The 17,706-nt window shown below is 50.4% G+C and overlaps 1 protein-coding gene across 1 annotated transcript in view; it reads left to right on the top strand.

The window, feature by feature from the left end:
* The first annotated feature begins 8,481 nt into the window (after nt 1–8,481).
* The window catches only part of LOC131208516 (uncharacterized), a 57,510-nt gene continuing 48,285 nt past the window's right edge, over nt 8,482–17,706 (top strand). The window contains exon 1 of the mRNA XM_058201294.1: nt 8,482–8,586. Coding sequence (XP_058057277.1) covers nt 8,482–8,586 — 105 coding nt within the window. The remainder of the gene's footprint in view (nt 8,587–17,706) is intronic.

The following is a 17,706-nucleotide window of genomic DNA, read 5'->3' as shown; positions in this document are numbered from 1 at the left end:
GAACAATATTCTGATAGTTAATTGAAAAACGTATAGTAGAGATGGGTAGCAAAAATGCAGAACATTCCTTGCCGTGCTCGAGCTCATTTCTTGATGGGCCTTGATGGTCCTCATTTCTAGATGTCTATTGCTGGCCACTCTCGAGCACTCTGGACCCGTTTGTTATGCAATTGCTCGCACGATGCAATGGCTGGTCCATCAGATAATGGAAACGGAGGCGAATAACAGGCGAATTAATGTGGGCCGCCTCAGGCGGGCCAACTTCAGCCGAGTAACGTGCCGGTCGCCCCGGTCGTGTCGCTGCATTCGTGAAGGACATTTACCGGATCCGATCGGAACGGATCTTTTATGGTTCGTTCGGGTCATAAAAACTGCACCATAATCGATGTTGATGTTCGCCTTCGCCTCGATTGCAGTGAGTTTAAGCTTAAACCGATTCGCGGCACGGCTACTCAATCACTCTAATTGAGTGTAGAGAATGGGCTCCCAAGGCCCGGTAACCCGGTCCCATTCGGCCCCGTGAGCCAAGCGTCGTGCAAGTATGTTGCCAAAGCCATGCCGTGTAAGGCGAGTTCAGTTTCATTGCCCCTACGCTATACCGGGCAATGGGCCACTCGTCGAATGGCGCCACTATCTAAGCACCCTCAGGGTCGGAGGGTGCCAGGGTCCGGAGAGCGGGTAAATAGTGTAGCACTAAAAAAGAAAATGCAGTACAAACCGCGAAGCGATGTGTTTGGACAGGCGGCATCATACTTAACGTCCGGGTTATCGATTTATCGTCGTCGCTCAAACATGCATGATGGATGGGTGCTGCCCTCCTTTTTGCACCAAAGGATTTATTATCATATTTCCGCTCTCTCTCTCTCTCTCGCAAACCGTGGTGCCAACAATGGTAAAATTGTGGCCAACGGCAAAAACAGTTGCTCACTTATGGCGCGTAACACAGACAGTACGGGATTGATTGTTGGCGGGAAATTGCGCGATCCGATCGGGGGTGTCAGTGATTCGCAGATGTAAGCAAGGGTGTGCGATTGAGCTCCTCCTTGCTGGTGTGGCGAGTGCTTTGTACTCCGCACTTTGGTTATTGCACACCCGTTATGAGAGCCACTACTTTGCCGCGGAGGGCGTATGAGATAACCTTAATGACGGACATCGATATCTCATTTCGTGTTTTGCGCGATAAAAATGTGTCACAAACAGATGTTTGATAGAAAAGGCTACCATATGGTTAGCCGCTTCGCTGAGTCGCCATGGCCGGGCCGAGGTCATCCGGGGAACAAATTCAGACGTTTTGCATTGATTAGGTTTTGAAGGATATTCGGTGAATCTAAAACTGGTACAGAAACTGGTTGGAAACTCGAATTTCCAGCACTTGAAATTTGAGTAACGTTCAAGTTCTGTCGTCATCAAGTTTTGAGGGCTTTTGGTTGTACAGGGTGATCCAGCAAGTGTCCCTTTTTTCATTTGGTTGTAAAATAAAAACGGTTAAATATGTTTCAATGGTTAAACATTTATTCGAAAGTTCATTCATCACAATTATGTATGAAATACTTTTTGGTTGCAAAAAAATGGTAAATATAAAAAAACTTATTTCCAAAGTGTCTTCAACTCGATATTACGATGTTTGCAAAAAACATTTCATTTAAGCTCTTTTTTGCTTCGGTGTTTATGTTAATTAGCAGAAATATCGTTTTAGTTAGTGGGGTTCGGAAAACCCACACGTCGTGCAAGAGAAGCCAATGCACGCCAAACGAGTGACTGTTTGGTGCTGATTTTCGGTCTGGCGACATCATCGGCCCATTTTCTTTCAAAAAGGATGAAGGCAAGCTGAAAACTTAGACGATATCTGGTTTCAATAGGATGGCGCTACGTGCCATACAGCGTCAGCCACAATCAATATTTTGCGCCCCATTTTGGGAAATCTAATAATCAGCAGAAGTGGTGTTGTGAGTTCCCCCCCAAGAAGTTGTGAGTTGACACCATTGGACAGTTATCTTTGGGGATCGGTGAAAGACAAATGTTACGCGAACAAACCAGCAACTATTGAAAACCTCAAGCCCCGAATTCAAATTGCTATTGCCGAGATAGGACACCAGACAATCGAAAATGTACTTCAAAATAGGTCGACCGAATGGGCTACTGCCAAGCCAATCGTGGTAGACATTTGACCAACATTGTATTTTATACGTAATTGTGATGAATCAACCTTTCGAATAAATGTTCAACCATCGAAAAATATTAAACCGTTTTTGTTTAATAATCAATTGAACCCTTGCTGGATCACCCTGTATAAAAGACGCAAAATGAATCAAATAACTTAAGAAATTAAAGTAACAACTCACGTTTCTGTTTGCGATGTGCTTTTCTTTAGCAATAGTCATAGTCACAAGACAAGTCAGTACTTAGTGTTCTCGCTTCATCATAAGTTAATAAGGTGAACCAACGGCAAATAATACCGGATCTCTAATCGGAAAAGCCTTTGACCGAAAGCCAGTTTGATGGACAAACAATGTAGTGGAATTCGTTGACCCAAATTGCGTACACTAATGAAGCGATTGGTTTTATGTGAGACACACTCCACTCCTTCCAAAACCGAAGCCAGTGGCCAGGGATGTGTATCGAAAAGTACAGTATGATGAAATTTAAAAACCAAATCAGCTAAAGCAGCTCACAGCAACTTTCCACGCACCATCAAATCCGGACTCCGGCTGATCTAATCAATCTTATCACTTCGTTCGCCTTAAAGATCAACTCGTCACGCTCGGCGAAGCATATCTTCTTTTGGGGGGTCAGAAGGAAAACGGACATACGGACATCGTCACGTGAGAAACATAAACCTCAACTCCGATACCCTCCGCTCGGCACCAACCGTATGGGTCGGTGCTGAATCCGAGCCGCTCGTGTCGCTGTTTGCTTTCCCGTTCTTCGCTGCACCCACTCAATCATTGGCCAGCGAAAGGGCAGCACTCGACGGTGTGGTGCGCGATATGATAAGGGTGTCCCTCGAAGGTGTCCCTCGTATCATTCACCTTCGCCGCCACCGTCGGGTTCGGGCAACACAAAATAAACAGAGCAACCTTCGGCACCGCAAAACGCATGACGAATGGTGGTGGTCGGGGTTCACCTATCTCCCGGAGCCCACACGGATATACGATCTGACCTTTCGAAGGGTTCGAACTACGAGGGTTTTCCCCCCCGATTTTTCTACCATTTGGCAGGCGGTTCAGTTCGCAGGGTGGTTGGCCTATCGGGAAATGTTACCGCCGGCTTTGAAGCGGCCAAGTAAGTTAGCAACGGCCGATTCCCGATTCAGTCGTCGTCGAGAAAATTTACATCGATTCATTTGCCTTCAGCCGGGGTCGATTTAGCGACACGGGTCTCGAACACGAGTGGTTTTATTCATACCGTTTTTCTGTTTGGCGACCCCCATTGCCATTTTTCCCCCATGTTGCCAAACGACTGGCTGCCAAGTTCCAAGAAGTTGCTACGGCTGAGACGCAGCGGCCTGGCTCCTGTTTTGGCGTGGCTTGCGTTGTACTGATTCATCGCACGTAATGTATACCTTTTCCCTCCTCGAAACCACTGTCTTATGAACGGTTTGCTTTTATTATTCCGTTTCTTTGCGTTGCCTGTTTTGTACCGCCAGTCCCGCCTCCTCCACCGGGAGGTCCTTCTTCGGGGCGGGGCGGACATTTTGATTGGAACATTTTACGTACGTTTCGCCTACAGCCGGCCCGTACTTCATCCGTCATCCACCGGCTCCGTCCGACCGTCCGGGCGCACGCTTGTTCTCCGCGTTCCCCGAGAGGACGTGGGATTATTATTCGAGGGGTGTTCCCGTCGCCGTCCCCGGCTTGTCTCGTGCCCGACGCCGCCTTTCATTGGTTTCGGTTTCGGTGCCGTTTTTCTTTTTCACCACGATTTTCTACTCCAACCGAAACCTAAGGCCCAAGCGCTTATCGAACGGTACGCGTTCCGGTGTGCCGGCAGTTTTATGTGCGTAATGTTGGAAAATATGCTGGAAAATTTCGAAGTAGCCCCGTCCGGTGGCCCGGTCTGGTGCCGTTCGTCCCGACTGGCAGCACGGCACGCCGACCCGGTACGGGCGAATCTACACACGTAACGGGTCGATAATGTTTATTAATTTATGTGACCTCATTTCTTTTTCTGCTAGGTGTCGATCGGGCCCCCGGCACTGCTGAGGCTGCGTGGAGCCGTCCGGAGCTTAGCAATGGGTCCATAATTGACTAACAAATGAAATCCCGCGTCCGTGCGGTGCGTCTAGTCGAGGACTAGAGTATCGCAACGCGTGGTTCGACTTTTTCCAGAATCAGTACAAGCTTGACTACTTTACATGCTAGCATTCGGGCACAAACCCATGGCTCTTATCGTACGGTTTCACCCCGTGGGTCGCAATCATCTTTCCCCATGCTATCAGTTTTTATTGCACAATGGGGCGGTTGTTGCGTAACTGCCCGCTCGAGTCCGCTGAAGTTTCGCCCGGGAAAATGTCAGTCAAAGGCTCTCTCTTATCGTTTAATCAGTCACAGCGCTCGTCGCCCAAAGCTGGGCAAAGGTTTGATCTACACCACAGCGCGTCACGCGGCAGATATACAACGCTGCCTGACTGACGCTAACTACGCTGGCCCCAAATCCAACCCGGCATCGTCAAAGCCCCGTTGGTGTCCTTTGCTTTCGCCGGGCTCCCGGTACGTGTGGGGTAACCGTGTACCGGGGCTTTTCCACGAAACCGCCGGTCTCGGCCAGTGTCTCGACCTGACGTGTAGGTGAGCTTCACAGGGCAACTTTTGCCACCCTCATCGTGTCGCATCGTAAACATATCATGGAAAATCCATTCGCTCAATTGTCTATAAATTTGTGATGATGCAACCGGAAGTTGCCACCCCGGGGGATGGAGTCAGGTCCTGGTGCTGTTGAAACTTCAAGCGTAAGGATCGCCACCGGTGCCGGTGCGAGGGCACCGGCGAGTCCGGAACAGGGGGCATAACATGGTTCAATTATTTTAACATTTACATTGTCGCTCAAGCGCTTCGATTGGTCGTGGAGGACATCGGCATCACTCTCATCATGCGTGGCTGGCATCGAGCTTCGTTCCGAAGTCCCCGTTGCTTTCTGCTTGCTATTTTGATCGCCAAGCAGCATGGCGGTACGTTGAGCAGCAATGGGGCGGTGTCCTTGAATTAATATTGAATATTCAATATTAAATGGAACATTTTGCATCGATTACCTTCGCGCAGTAATGCAACCCCGTTGCCTTCGGTGCAACGGAGCTGTGTTGGATGCTGGAGTTAATAAAAGTAACGAAAAGAATTTAATTTTTTTAGACTTAGTCATTAATGAGATACAAAAAATAAATCATTGATTTGACGTAATAATTTTAACGAAAATTATAACCAGTTAAAGTGCAGATCTTCCCAGGATCGGTATGTGCCATCCGTTGCAAAACCACAAGCATCATTTTCGAAGGATCCGACTCTACGGCTCTCTCTCCCTCCGGGCTGGGCACGCCAGTTAACGCCCCGGCTCAGGCCACACTCGTGGTAATTCCCTAATCAATCTTCCTGCCGTCGGAGCATCTCATTTATCATTCCATCAATATAAGCCCGGTGTGAAGGGTTGTAGCCAAACACTTTTCACACTTACGTCCACTGCAAAATCGCCATCGCCAGTTAGCAAGGCCGGCTGAAGGAAAAATAAATAATGTTTCTGGTCCCGCACCCCCGGGGGAGGGAGTGACTAGATATGTCAAGGAGCTTACTGACGTTCCGGGTGACCAGCGTCAAACCACGTTTTTCTTCGCACGCTCGGCCAGCGCAAGCTTCTGTCGGTCAGGACGGCGTTGGTTCGGTGGCTGGCTTGGTGCACGGAAGCTCAGAGTGCTTTTAGTTTCTAGGTTAATGAGTAATAATTTATAACCTAATTCAATTTGGTTCGGAACCCGTTCCAAAACGGACCCGAGACATCGGGTCCATAGCGCAGACATCGGGATGGGAGACGGGACGCCGGATGCTCCGGGGCCTGGGCCGGATGACTTCCTGCCCCGTGCGATCGGTAGGGTTGCAATAATTGAAAGCAATTATTATCCTTAATTTCAAATCACGCCGCTTAGGCCGGGTCTCTTCCGCCGCGGTAAGTGACCCACATCCTGGACCCGCAAGGACGAGGGATCAATCAATTAAGCAAGGGGCAACACCAGGGCCGTCCCCGGACCACTGTTGTGATGTTGATTGAGGGTGCCCCAAACAAGCTGCTGCCCCAGGACTACGACAACACAGTCGAGGGTTAGCTTGCGTGAAATATCGCCCGAGAACACCACGGGTTAATATTCGGAGTGAAAACATTGCTTCCACCAGTCTGCATACACTTACGAGGGTGACTTGGTGTGTCGCCGACCTCAACGTGAAGATGGCAGCACTAGGATGTGAATAGGAACCAAATTTCGCATGTTTTGTGTAATAGTCGTTTGATCGTTTGGCAGCTAAATTTAAACGTGGCTGTAAGAGATTGGGAAATTATGAACTATAACTATGAATTGTAGAAAAAGTTGGTTTCTCACATTCAAAATCAACATTTAGGTATGAAAAAGCTTGAGGCCACCGTTGCCATCACGTTGCTCAACGGTTGTCATGGCAAAAATCCATGAAAAATGGCTGCTTGACTAGCTGCCTGATTCGCCTTATGACTTATTTTTGTTCCCTCATCTGAAAATTGCCCTCGGACAGAAATTTTCATCAAATGAAGTAACTTATTCACCTTCGTACGTAACTACTGTCGGTCGAACCGTCCGGTCCGTAGCTTGGCAGATAAAAAAAAGGACTTAAATTGTGTCTCTCTCTCTCGAAGCAATCGGCGCAACTACTGTCGGGGTCGCTTTGCATACTTGATCCCCGCCGAAAATGTATTGTTTCTCGAAACGGAGCGAAGCACCCGAACAAAGCGGTGCACGGGCCAATGGAGCAATGAATATTTAACAGCGGCTGGGCGTCTCCATAGCCGACGCAGTAGCCGACATGGCATGCTTTGCATGGCAACACTGGAGTAATTTCCTTTGCTTCCATCCTCTGTTGTCGTGCACCGTTCACAATGTCACCGGCACCGTACATTGGGGGCAATTAGTGGGCCCCCCAACAACACGGTCCGGTGTTTGATCTGCAGCAAAAAGTTCAACAACCAACGGCAGTGTCACACAAAACGAAACCAAAATGAGCCACGACAGGTAACTGCTGCTGCTGCTGCACTGCTACGAGTTTACGTGTTCGAGTGTGCTGGGTTTAATAAAACATTAGCGCACTTCGAGGGTACTGCTCGGTGACCGGACAATCAACCTCCCCGGTGGCTCACCGGATCGATGTTTGATTACTCGGCTGTCGATGGAAAAGATAAACTTAATGCTCGCTCGGGGCCACGATTAAAATGGTGAATATTTCAGCATCGTCACTATCGAACATTGTTTTGAACTCTTCGTCCAGTAATGGAACATGGAGCCCCATTTTAGGTGACCGTGGGGCGTGGCGCAGGCTCTTAAAAAAATCATAACACCGAGGGACAAAGAATCGGTGGCGGCTCGCAGCCAATATTTTGCGCTGAAACAAACAACCGTTGGAACTTGTTGGAGCGTTAATCTGGTGGCCATCACTCCTGCGGTGCGGTGACGGCGCAAACGCTTTGCCCAGCCCAGCAACGGGGCAGATTACTGTACGTCTGTTTAGATACTAACCGAGCGTGTCTAATTAACATTTTCCACAGCATCTTCTACGCATCAACAAGGGCCCACACTCGAGAGGTGGCACCGTGGAAGGAGTACCAAAGTAGGGCAGACTTTGGAGCCACCGCCGAGAGAGTTTAATGAGGGCAAATTTATTCCCACCCAATTCCGCCTCACCACCGGCGTGGCGCCGTAGGAAAAAGTCATTTCCGGCATCCATTCCCATCTGCAGGATGGGTGTGTGTTCTAGCAGCAGAGAACACGTACCAGTTTCAGCGCCTGGAATGGTCGTTCTCTAGCGTTTTTCTCTCTCTCTCTATCTCTCTCTCTTCGAAGCCGTATAATAATCGGTTTGCCCCTTTCCTCGTTCGCCACTTCTTTTCTTCTTTCTGATAATGTCTCCTGTCACGGTGAGCCGCCAACATTTGGGCGTCAGTCAGGACCCTAGCCTCGTTTGTCAGGCACCAGGCGTCTCCATCGTATTTCAGTGTCAAGCACCGTGCGTCTCCACTCATTAGTCGCCGTGGGATGGAAAATGCAAATAACTACAACGAAATTCGAGCACAGTGGGGCGCGAATGTGACGAAATCTTTGAACCGGTTCGCTCCGGTTCGGTGGTCATTTGGCATAATCAAGCTGATCGTATTTGGTTGCTGGGGCAAGTTTTCCACGATTGTTGACTGACGGTTACCAGCGCTGTTCGCTCATCAGTTTGCTTTAATTGCTGCACTCGATTCTTGCTCCCGTTTCAGACGATGTCCAACGACGCACTGTGGGTGTCTGACGCCATGTTGGACTCACTCAGTATGCAACTTCGGGACGCCGAAGCTCGCCGAGCGGAAGCAGAACGTGCCCATCAGGTAAGCCAGCACCGTACGGCCAGCATCGATTCGACCCTCGCTTGACCTACATCCCTCCACTCCGTGTTCCGTTGGCGACGGACACACGATGGCCTCACCGATCGCCAGGCACGGAGCATCGTAAATCTTTGATGAACAACCCGAACCACCATCTGCTTTATCTTTCTCGTTTTCCCTGGTGTTCCTTCTCACCGGGGAGTGCGAATGCAGAGGGACGCATTCGCACTGTAGTCAAAAACGTAGCATTATTCTTATAGGTTTTCCGATTCACGGTATCTCCCCAAAAGCGCACAGCCAATTCATCTAATGCGTACGATGGGCCGCGCAATTAAGCGAAGCGTAATGTAATGATTTTTGGGAAAGAAAACTTTCCAAAGTTGTTCCATTAAATGATTACGCCTGTCACAGTGGTTTGCTCCGGTTAACTGACCTGTGGCGAGAAGGCTGAATGTCAGAAACCAGAAGGCACGCCGATTGGGCGTGATTGTAACCGAAACCGAGTGGGGTGACGCGAATTTACATCAAAATCTCGTTAAGTTCAAGCTTCGATTGTTCAATCGTAATCCATTTCGCGCGTGGTCAGCGATGACCGTTGAACCACGAATCGAGAGTGATTAGCATGGCGCGCCTGGGCGATCCACGTCCGCGACCAACGGCTTAGGGTCGCTGGAGTTCAGTTATCCACCAAGGAGTTGCCCTGGAATCTTCTGTAACGAGTGTAATTTGTTCCAGTAGCTTGGGTTTTTTGCACAAAACACTCATTAAACTCGTTGGCATTCGCATTCGTTTCAACTAATGCGTAGCGACAAGATGGTCTATAGCTATGATGGTAATAAACTAGGTCCTGGGTTCTGGGTTGTGGGCCTTAAAGTAGCGAGGCCAAACATTTGTGCCTGCCACCGTTTAAACTGCCATTACCCACCGGTTGGTGAACGGGCAATCGATCTTTAATAAAGGGCCATGCTTTTGGCCCTCACTTCGCCCGAAGTACGCCATCCTCCGGTTCATCGTGGTACCGCAGCCCGATTGATTTGGGACCCGGTTGGCGTTATGCCGACCACTGGTTGGCCACCGGAGGGCTTTTAATTAAATTTGCCATTCAGATGAGGATCAGCCTGTCGCGCTCAGTCGCCGCGCTATACTCGAGACGCACCTTTGGTGTGGTGTACCAAACCAAACCAAACCAAACCCAACGCCACCGTGCAGTTACTGAGCGTCCAGAAATATCCCCATTTGCGACCGGAGCGTCTCTAAATCCTTTGCCCCGAGCCGGACCCCGTCCCCCCGAATAGGAAGCCCGTGGACCCCTGCCAATTATGAGAACCGTGTTGAATAATTTTGAGTTCAACTTCAGCTGCACCGCAAGGCGCGTCCACCGTGCGGTGGGTTGAAGAAAATTGAAAGTTAATTATAATAAGCGACTGTAGCGACGACGGGGCGAAAAAGCGAAATCCACCACCAGGCTCCGAGTGAACGTGGGAAACGTGCCAAACGGGGCCGTTACCGGTGCTCAGGTTGATTAAATGTAAATGTTTTCCGTGCCAATGCAAAACAAAGTAAGTGTTGACCACCACCTGAACCTGAACCGGGCCGGGCTGAAATGGGTTAGTTCGTAGCATTTCAGCGGCTCACCCATGGGTGAAAGAATGATTTATTTTCAAACTGTTACCTTCCACCCTAAGGCACCCAGAGCTTTGGGTTGGGTCCGGTCGAAGGCAACATCGCCTTTGCAAGTGGTCTGTGGCGGACTCTCTGAGCCCCGAGGTAGCTGCCGGTACACCGGGCACCGTAAATCAGTCGAATCTGATTACTCAAGCATCACCACATCAAATCCCGGGGCCGGGCTGTTGGATGGTGAATAAAATGTGAAATCGGAACGTAAGCACGTTGGAGAAAATTGAGATGAAATATGTGCGCCCGTTGACTAATTATCGCCCGATCCGACCGGTGTCGGATTCGACTTGCGACTCAACTTCAGGTCCGTGGTTTTGGTGAGCGATAATTTGCGTGCCCGGCAGCCCTCGGTCTCAGCCGGTCGGCCGGAGGCCGGCCCACAGCATACATACGTTGATAAAGGCAGATAAAAAATAGGCCCACGTCACGCACTTTGGCCGTAAAGCCGCGGCTCCCGAGCGGAAATTATGGCTCTGCGTATTTAATGACTCGCGGGCTCCAAGGATTGCGGGCGCGAGATCCAGGCGTTGGTTATTTTTTCACATTTTTGCTGCCCACTTTTAACACGATTGAGTGAAAATTTATACACATTAGGTGAATAATAAATTAGGCAGCGGCAGCTGCCCGAAAATAGACGCTGAGTTAGGGACAAAATGCCATTCGAACGTGCTATTATTTTCCGAGCGATGCAAACTCTCCTTAGAGGCCATTTCAAGGTCCCGGTATGCCGCATATTATTGCCTAGCAACGTGGGCAAAATTGTTTTCCCAGCTCGTGCATTTTGCTCAGCACACTGTCCCGGTCCTTTGATGGCGTGTTGTGGTGTGGAAAATTAATCAATCACAGCGGCCAGAGGCTGCAGACCCCATTTCTAATGCTTCCGAGGAGATCAATTAGTGTGTGGCTTGGCCAAAGCTCACCCATCTTGTATTCAACCAAGGAAGAAAGTGCATAAGAGTGCTGAAAAATGCACTACTTCGCTCCTGAGCTGGTTCTTGACCGGTTCGGAATCGGTTGAGAACCGGTTCAGCAACGTTCAGATTTTGACAATTGGCAAAGCTTTCGGGCGAAACACAACATCCAGCGGGAACTTGGTGCCTTTCGATCGCGTTCACTGGGGTTTGGCCCTGTTTTGTCCCTTAAACGCCGGCTCTCTACTAAATGAGCACTTCCGGCGTACGGGATCCGGACGAAAACAGGAAAATGGGCGATGAAGATGATGGCCTGTACACGGCACACGGATGTCTAATTTTCCATCTCACGGCGTAAAGTGGCTGAAAACCCGGAACCGTTTGTGTACCGGGCCGTTCCGTCACTCGCCGTGCCATGGCCAACGCTAGGGCATGATGCTGCTGGTTGCTTTACGGCCATAAAGGCTTTAGACCTCTGCTCCGTCCAACTGGCGGCAATTTCGTGGCGGCGGTCGCCGGGGCTATGCGCAAAGCTATGCACCTGTAGTGTGCGTATATGTGTGTAGTGTCCGCCAACACACGTACAGCCACACAGCGATAAAAATCTACCTCCGCAGCTCAAAGCCTTCGTGAAGGGCCCACGCAAAGGATGGCGAGCAAAGGATGGCTCGCCAGGCAGAGGCAGTGCGCTTCGTTGAGCTTCGTTCCCGGTTTCAGGGAAGATTATGCGAGCTGATGTTTTATGCAAAAGTACTACCTCCGGTACGCCTGCCTCACCGCCAAGGCCGGCGGGGCCATCGTCAAGAACTCTTCGTTGGAGGCAAGGAAAATTTGGCGAAAGGCTGTCTTCGGTCCAAATCCGTTTCATCCGTGGCCGATGAGAAGCCACTCGCCGTGCCGTCGAACCGGAACCGGAAGCAAAACTGAAAGGGTCCTTCGGGGAAAGGCGTTCCCCCTCGCTCCGCTTTCTTGCTCTCTTTCTCTCTTTCTCTCTCTCTCTCTCGATCCCATTAACTGCTTGAGAGCAGTTAATCTAAACATCCACACGCAAGGATACCCGCCTGAGTCATCGGTTGATATCTAACCCGGAGCTTTACTATCGGGGCTTACAATCTGTAGCCGGTGGAGGGCATTTTTAGCCCACAAATTTGTCAAGCACGGCTCGTGACACTCGTTTACTGACAAGTAAATCTCGTGGCCCAATCGCATGGCTTTCGCCTGCTTCAGGTGCTCAAATGGGTGCCGGTTTTCCTTTGATTTGCGCCTGGCGGTTGGATGAATAAATTTTCAACATCCAGCTGGGTGTTTGGGACTTGCTGTGCCTAAGTAGCAAGAACACCCGTTAATTGCCGCTTACCGCAAGGTAGGTTCGTTTCTCACACCCGACACCGAACTATTGGAACTTAGGAAAGATGTAATGCGTTTCTGGCACCAAAAAGAACCGTCCGTTGTTTGCCCGAGACAATAAAATTGCTGTGCCAAATTAGAGCCTGAGCCATTCCCAGCGTTGCTATTGCTATCGTTTTAGTAGCAATTCCTTGTTCATAGCTCGCCTGAAACGCTCAAATCTATTGCATAAGAAAACATCCCAAAGTGATGTTGAAATTGTTGGCAATTTTGCATGAAGCTAAGGGAAAATCGGAGCAATATTTCTGCATAAAGTATGTGGAAAAAGGATATTAAGCACCTGTGAAAGTGTTAAGTGTTAAGCTGCCAACCCTCATTTTGCTCGGGCGGCTTTGAGCCACTTCCCGTTAAAAGCATACCTGCATTGAAAGATAATTTCCACGCAATGGGCAAAGTTCGTGACTTAGAATATTTATCCAACATTTCTGTTTAGGAAGCATTTGTCTATCATTTAAAGCTCACTTGAATGTTCAAGAAAAAAAGAAACGTTAATATAAGTTACTGCTTTGGCTCGTAATTAAGCCCCATGGAAATGTGGAAAATATTGTCACGAAGAATATTTTACAAGTTTTCGCATCATGGAGTGCCTCACACAGGACAGAGCATGAGATTCAGTCATGCAGGACACTCTCTGTCCCCTCTCCGCGATGCGCTCAGCAAACGAAATTTGAAGCCCCCGACACTCCATTTTCGAAGCTTCGGTTGACTGGCGTGCCATGCGGGCAAACTTATCCTGCCCGATACATCCAACATCCAGGCTGCGAGACAGGCTGCCGTCCATCGATTACGCTGTCATACGTCTCGCAAACTGCAACTGACCGCTTTAGGCACGTCTGATCTGCCGCCCAGCCGAATCGGTGAAACGAAATGCAAAATATTTCTCTATTCCCCTCTCTCTCTCTCACTCGCGGTGGCCCCTGGATGTAAATGGCGACTTTAAGGGAAGACGGACAACGGCGTGCCTCACTTTCGGGCGCAATTTACAAACATAATTTATTTGCTTCCGTTTCGGGCGCCCGAAAGAAGATTTCCCCCGGGTGTCCTTGCCAAGCGGAATGGTCTCCGCCCCGTCCAAGGCTCCGGGAGGTGGATGACGGCGGTGGTGGTGGCCGCTCGTTCGCCTCGGCCACGGTAAATCATAATTTATCCCTCTCATCATGACAAGACAATTGAAACACGGTTTACTAAAGCTGAGGGCCATTACCGAGGGCCGCGCTCGATCGATGACCGAGCGCCCGGCCGCTGAAGAGGATGGCAACAGCATTGAGCAGTATTTTTAGACTCTCACGAGCTGGCGGGCGCAGGAGGGCAGGTTGAATACTTTGTTGCTGAGCCCACTGCGAGGGGCTGGCGCTTGAAGAAAGGCTCCCGCCACGACGGTAGCCTCTGCCACAGCGCACCGAGATATGCGCCGCGCCGGGGCCTATGTTGAACTTCGATTATTTATGGGCCGTCGTCCGTTACTCATAACTTTGGCAGAACGTGAACCTTTTTAACCATTGATACTCCCACGGTCCGCGGGCCGTTCTGGGCCGTCTGAGGGGTTCGCAAACAAAAGTGAAGTGACAGCGGGTGCCCGGCTGCGGCATAAAAACCGGAAAGAAAAAGGAATTGAAGGAACTCTCGTGTTTGAGCAGTAAATTGACTCCAGCGCGTAGTGTGGCCCGGAGTGGAGGGTCTCGGTCTCGAAGCGCGCGCTGCGTACGTCAATAAGTTATGCTTTTCGACACCCAATGTTGCGTAAGCTCGCAACTCCTTTTTTGCAGCGTCGGCGAGACGGGAGCATGTCCTCCCGAAGCTCTCGACGAGCCAACCCGGCTAGGGGGAGAGTTCGCTATTTGCATGCCATTCGAACTGCTTTAATGAATCGACGAGCCCCATTATTTGAAAACGCGGCATTTGTGAAGCATTTAGCATGGCCGATCGATGCGAACAACATTTGGGGCGCGATTTCGTGCGGAACCCCCGGCTGGGTGATGGCCCTCGACCACAATAGCACCCCGTAGCCACCCTGTTTATTTATGTTTCTTTCTATTTTGTCACGCCCCCGGGTCAAAGCCCACCGAGCAACCTACCTCCTGGTCCTTCTCACGTGGTTTGGGCGTCAAGTATCGATTTCCATCTTGCGATCCACGCAGGGGGACAGCGTTTCGCAATCAGCCTCAGGCCTTCGGCCTCGATGAGCCCACCTCCAGGGACCTCCAGAGGAGGCAGACACCAAATTCGGCTACCCGTTATGAGCCGGTGGCACTACTGATGGCTTAATAGATTACCATAAAGAGAGTTTAACGATTATGGTTTCCGGGGAAGAGCGAGAGAGCGAGCATCAACAGGACGCGGACCGGCGCTGAGCGTGACGCGAGAGAAAAGAAAAACGGGACCCGCGTACGGTCGAAAAGAAAAATCGTTAATGCGAGTCAAAGGTTGGCTTGCTCGATGGCATCTTGTCAGCGATATCGCATTATTGCGCCCGCGGCCACTAAGCCGCACAGCCTCCGGAGCAAGTCAAAGGATCGCAAGGGTCGCAGCACTTTCGCGACACTTTGACATCGTCAGCTTCCGCGCTTCGCGGTGACGTTCTTTTCGGTGGATTGTTTCGCCACAGAGCCATTCGGATCTTCCTACTCGGATGGAGGCTTAAAGCTATAGCTCGTATCAAGCAATTGTACAATTGGTCAATGTTTATGGGCCGGCCAAGCCAAGAACTCGCCAGGAGCGGACCAACGAAAAGTTTTAAATCGAACCGAACAGCAACCGATTTACATAACTTGAGGTCCGGTTTGTTTACGTAATTCATTTCGCAGTTCTCAAACCAAATATTGTTGAGTAAGTAAAGGAATTTTAGGTGGTTGAAATCGCATATTTTATAAATACGCCTAAAGTTATGCAACGGTGGTTACGTTTGGCTTTCTCGGATATGTTGGGTTCAAATTTCCAAATTATTAACTGAAGTTCGTGCAACCTTTGACAGATAATCCAGGTTCCAAGATTTAATTTGTTTCAAAGAGATGAATAAACCACTAAGCTGAGCCGGTGAATGTTTGGACAAAACAGTTTTCTGGAACGAACGATACTTTAAAAAGCTCTCAACTTACATTGTGCTGGGTGGGACTCAAAAAGCAGATTCTTCCGAATCTTCCGACCGGCGACCGACTCCAGAAGCGGGACAGCAAAGAAATGAGCAAATCCGTTGCATGTTAGGCCTTACCAAGTTAGGTGGCTTACAGAAGCCAAAAGTTGTAAAGGCAAATAATTTATGCCACACCCGCCAGGACGCCCTGCAGCCGCCGTCACCGGGCCGGTGCCGACCAACAGCGACAACATCGGCCGCCCGTATTAACGTAAGCCAAAAAAGAAAACGCCCGCAACACTGGACAAGCAATAATAGATAAAAGCGTATAAAAGCGTAAAGTTTCCTCCCCCGGGGGCAGTGGCGCGCACTCCGGCACACTGTCGAATCAATTAAACATGGCCCACTTGCCGTGGCGCTGCCAAGTCGAGCTTGCACGGATTTACCGTGCCGAGCGGCGAAGGAACCAAGTTTGGAGCAAAACAAGTAAAAATTGTTCTCCGTCACCGACCGAGCAGCTGTTGGACAACGAAAACTTTCGTCCATCGAACGGAACGATGGGACGAAACACGGGACCACGGGACGGGGGGAAGGGGGTTTGCGCAACTTATGCTCTTGACTTTGGGTGGCACGGTGACCGTGGGGACGATGGTGAACGAAACCATCGGAGATACATCAGATCAGCCGGAGCCGGAGAGCTGATACGTGGATCTAAAACCGGGCTTTAGCGCGGGCATCCCCGGGCAGATAATCGATATCCTGGCTCTGGTCGGTGTCGGTGGTGGCGGAAACCTCACCGCCCGGAACCGTGTTTGCTATCTTTAGCGACGGGTCCAGAGGATGGGGATGGGGCCCCATTTCGCGGCTGTTGCTACACCGCGTCCGTCGATCATCGTTCGTCGCTTCGGTGTCGGTGGCTTTAAATAACTTTGTCTATTAATAAACGAAGCCGCAATCGAGACGAACACTGACGTGGGGGCATTTAGTTCCAGCACTTTTCTGCGGTTCCGCTCTCTCTCTCTCTCTCTCTCTCTCTCTCTCTCTCACACACTCTCTGGTCGTCCGTCGCTTCCGGTTCCGGGCTAGCAGCGATGCCACGGGCTGCACTATCTGTCTGCCTGCCTCGGTAGGCAACCCGGTGTTGTCCTTTATTGCTGCATTAGCTGCCCCTTGCGCCGTCGTCAGCCCCGTCCCTGGAAAGCTTATGACGCGGAGGGAGTTCCTGGCTGCCCCCTTGCCTCACTAATGGGACACAATTTATCCATTATTACACAGCCAACCCTTCGTGTGGTTGTGCGCGTTGGTTGATGTGGTGCAGTGGTTCCGGACATGCCCGGCCATTTTCACTCCCTTCGTCGGCAACGAACGGGGGGTAGCGGGGCCGGTGGAGGACCGCACATGTTAAGGGCACACTTATGACATAAGCGATATTACTTTCCTGTCGCTACCCCGGGCTTCCGATTAGATCAATAAAAACCCGGAACGGAACGGCAACTCTAGTGGTGGTGGTGGTGGTGGTGAGGGTGGTGGTGGGCAATGTCAAAGTGACACGGGCCACGGCGATGACAGTGCCGTTTTGCTATTTTTGCCTCGTCTCTAGAGCACTCTGGCATACACACTCAGAGGCGCGACCATGTGGCGTAAGGCTTCGTTCTACATTTCTCCATGTTGGATGGTACCGCCCCGCAGGTTTGGGGGGGTTTATTGACCCGGGCCGGGCTGAGCGATTAAGTTTTAGGCGATTCGCAATCCCGATCTCGATTTTTGGGGGACTCAGCACAACAGGGCTACTGTGAGCCCGCGAAAGCTTCTTCCACTTGCTGGGGCATGTCTTGATGTTTTAATTGCCCCATAAACCGTCGAGCATAATGCCCCAGGCCGGTGGTGGCACCAAGGGCGCTAGTTCTTCTTGAAACGAGCAACGGGAGGCGGCACATAAATGCAGACACGTGTAGCGTAACGGAGCAAATGTTCGATCGTGGAGCTAGGCCGTTTGGACTTTTATCGCGCGAAGAGCGATCACCTACGTTAAGTTTTGTACTGTCCGGGTTCAATCTG

The sequence above is a fragment of the Anopheles bellator genome, chromosome 2 (genome assembly GCF_943735745.2).
Source record: "Anopheles bellator chromosome 2, idAnoBellAS_SP24_06.2, whole genome shotgun sequence".
Taxonomy (NCBI): Eukaryota; Metazoa; Arthropoda; class Insecta; order Diptera; family Culicidae; genus Anopheles; species Anopheles bellator.
This window is presented reverse-complemented; position numbering and strand designations above follow the sequence as displayed.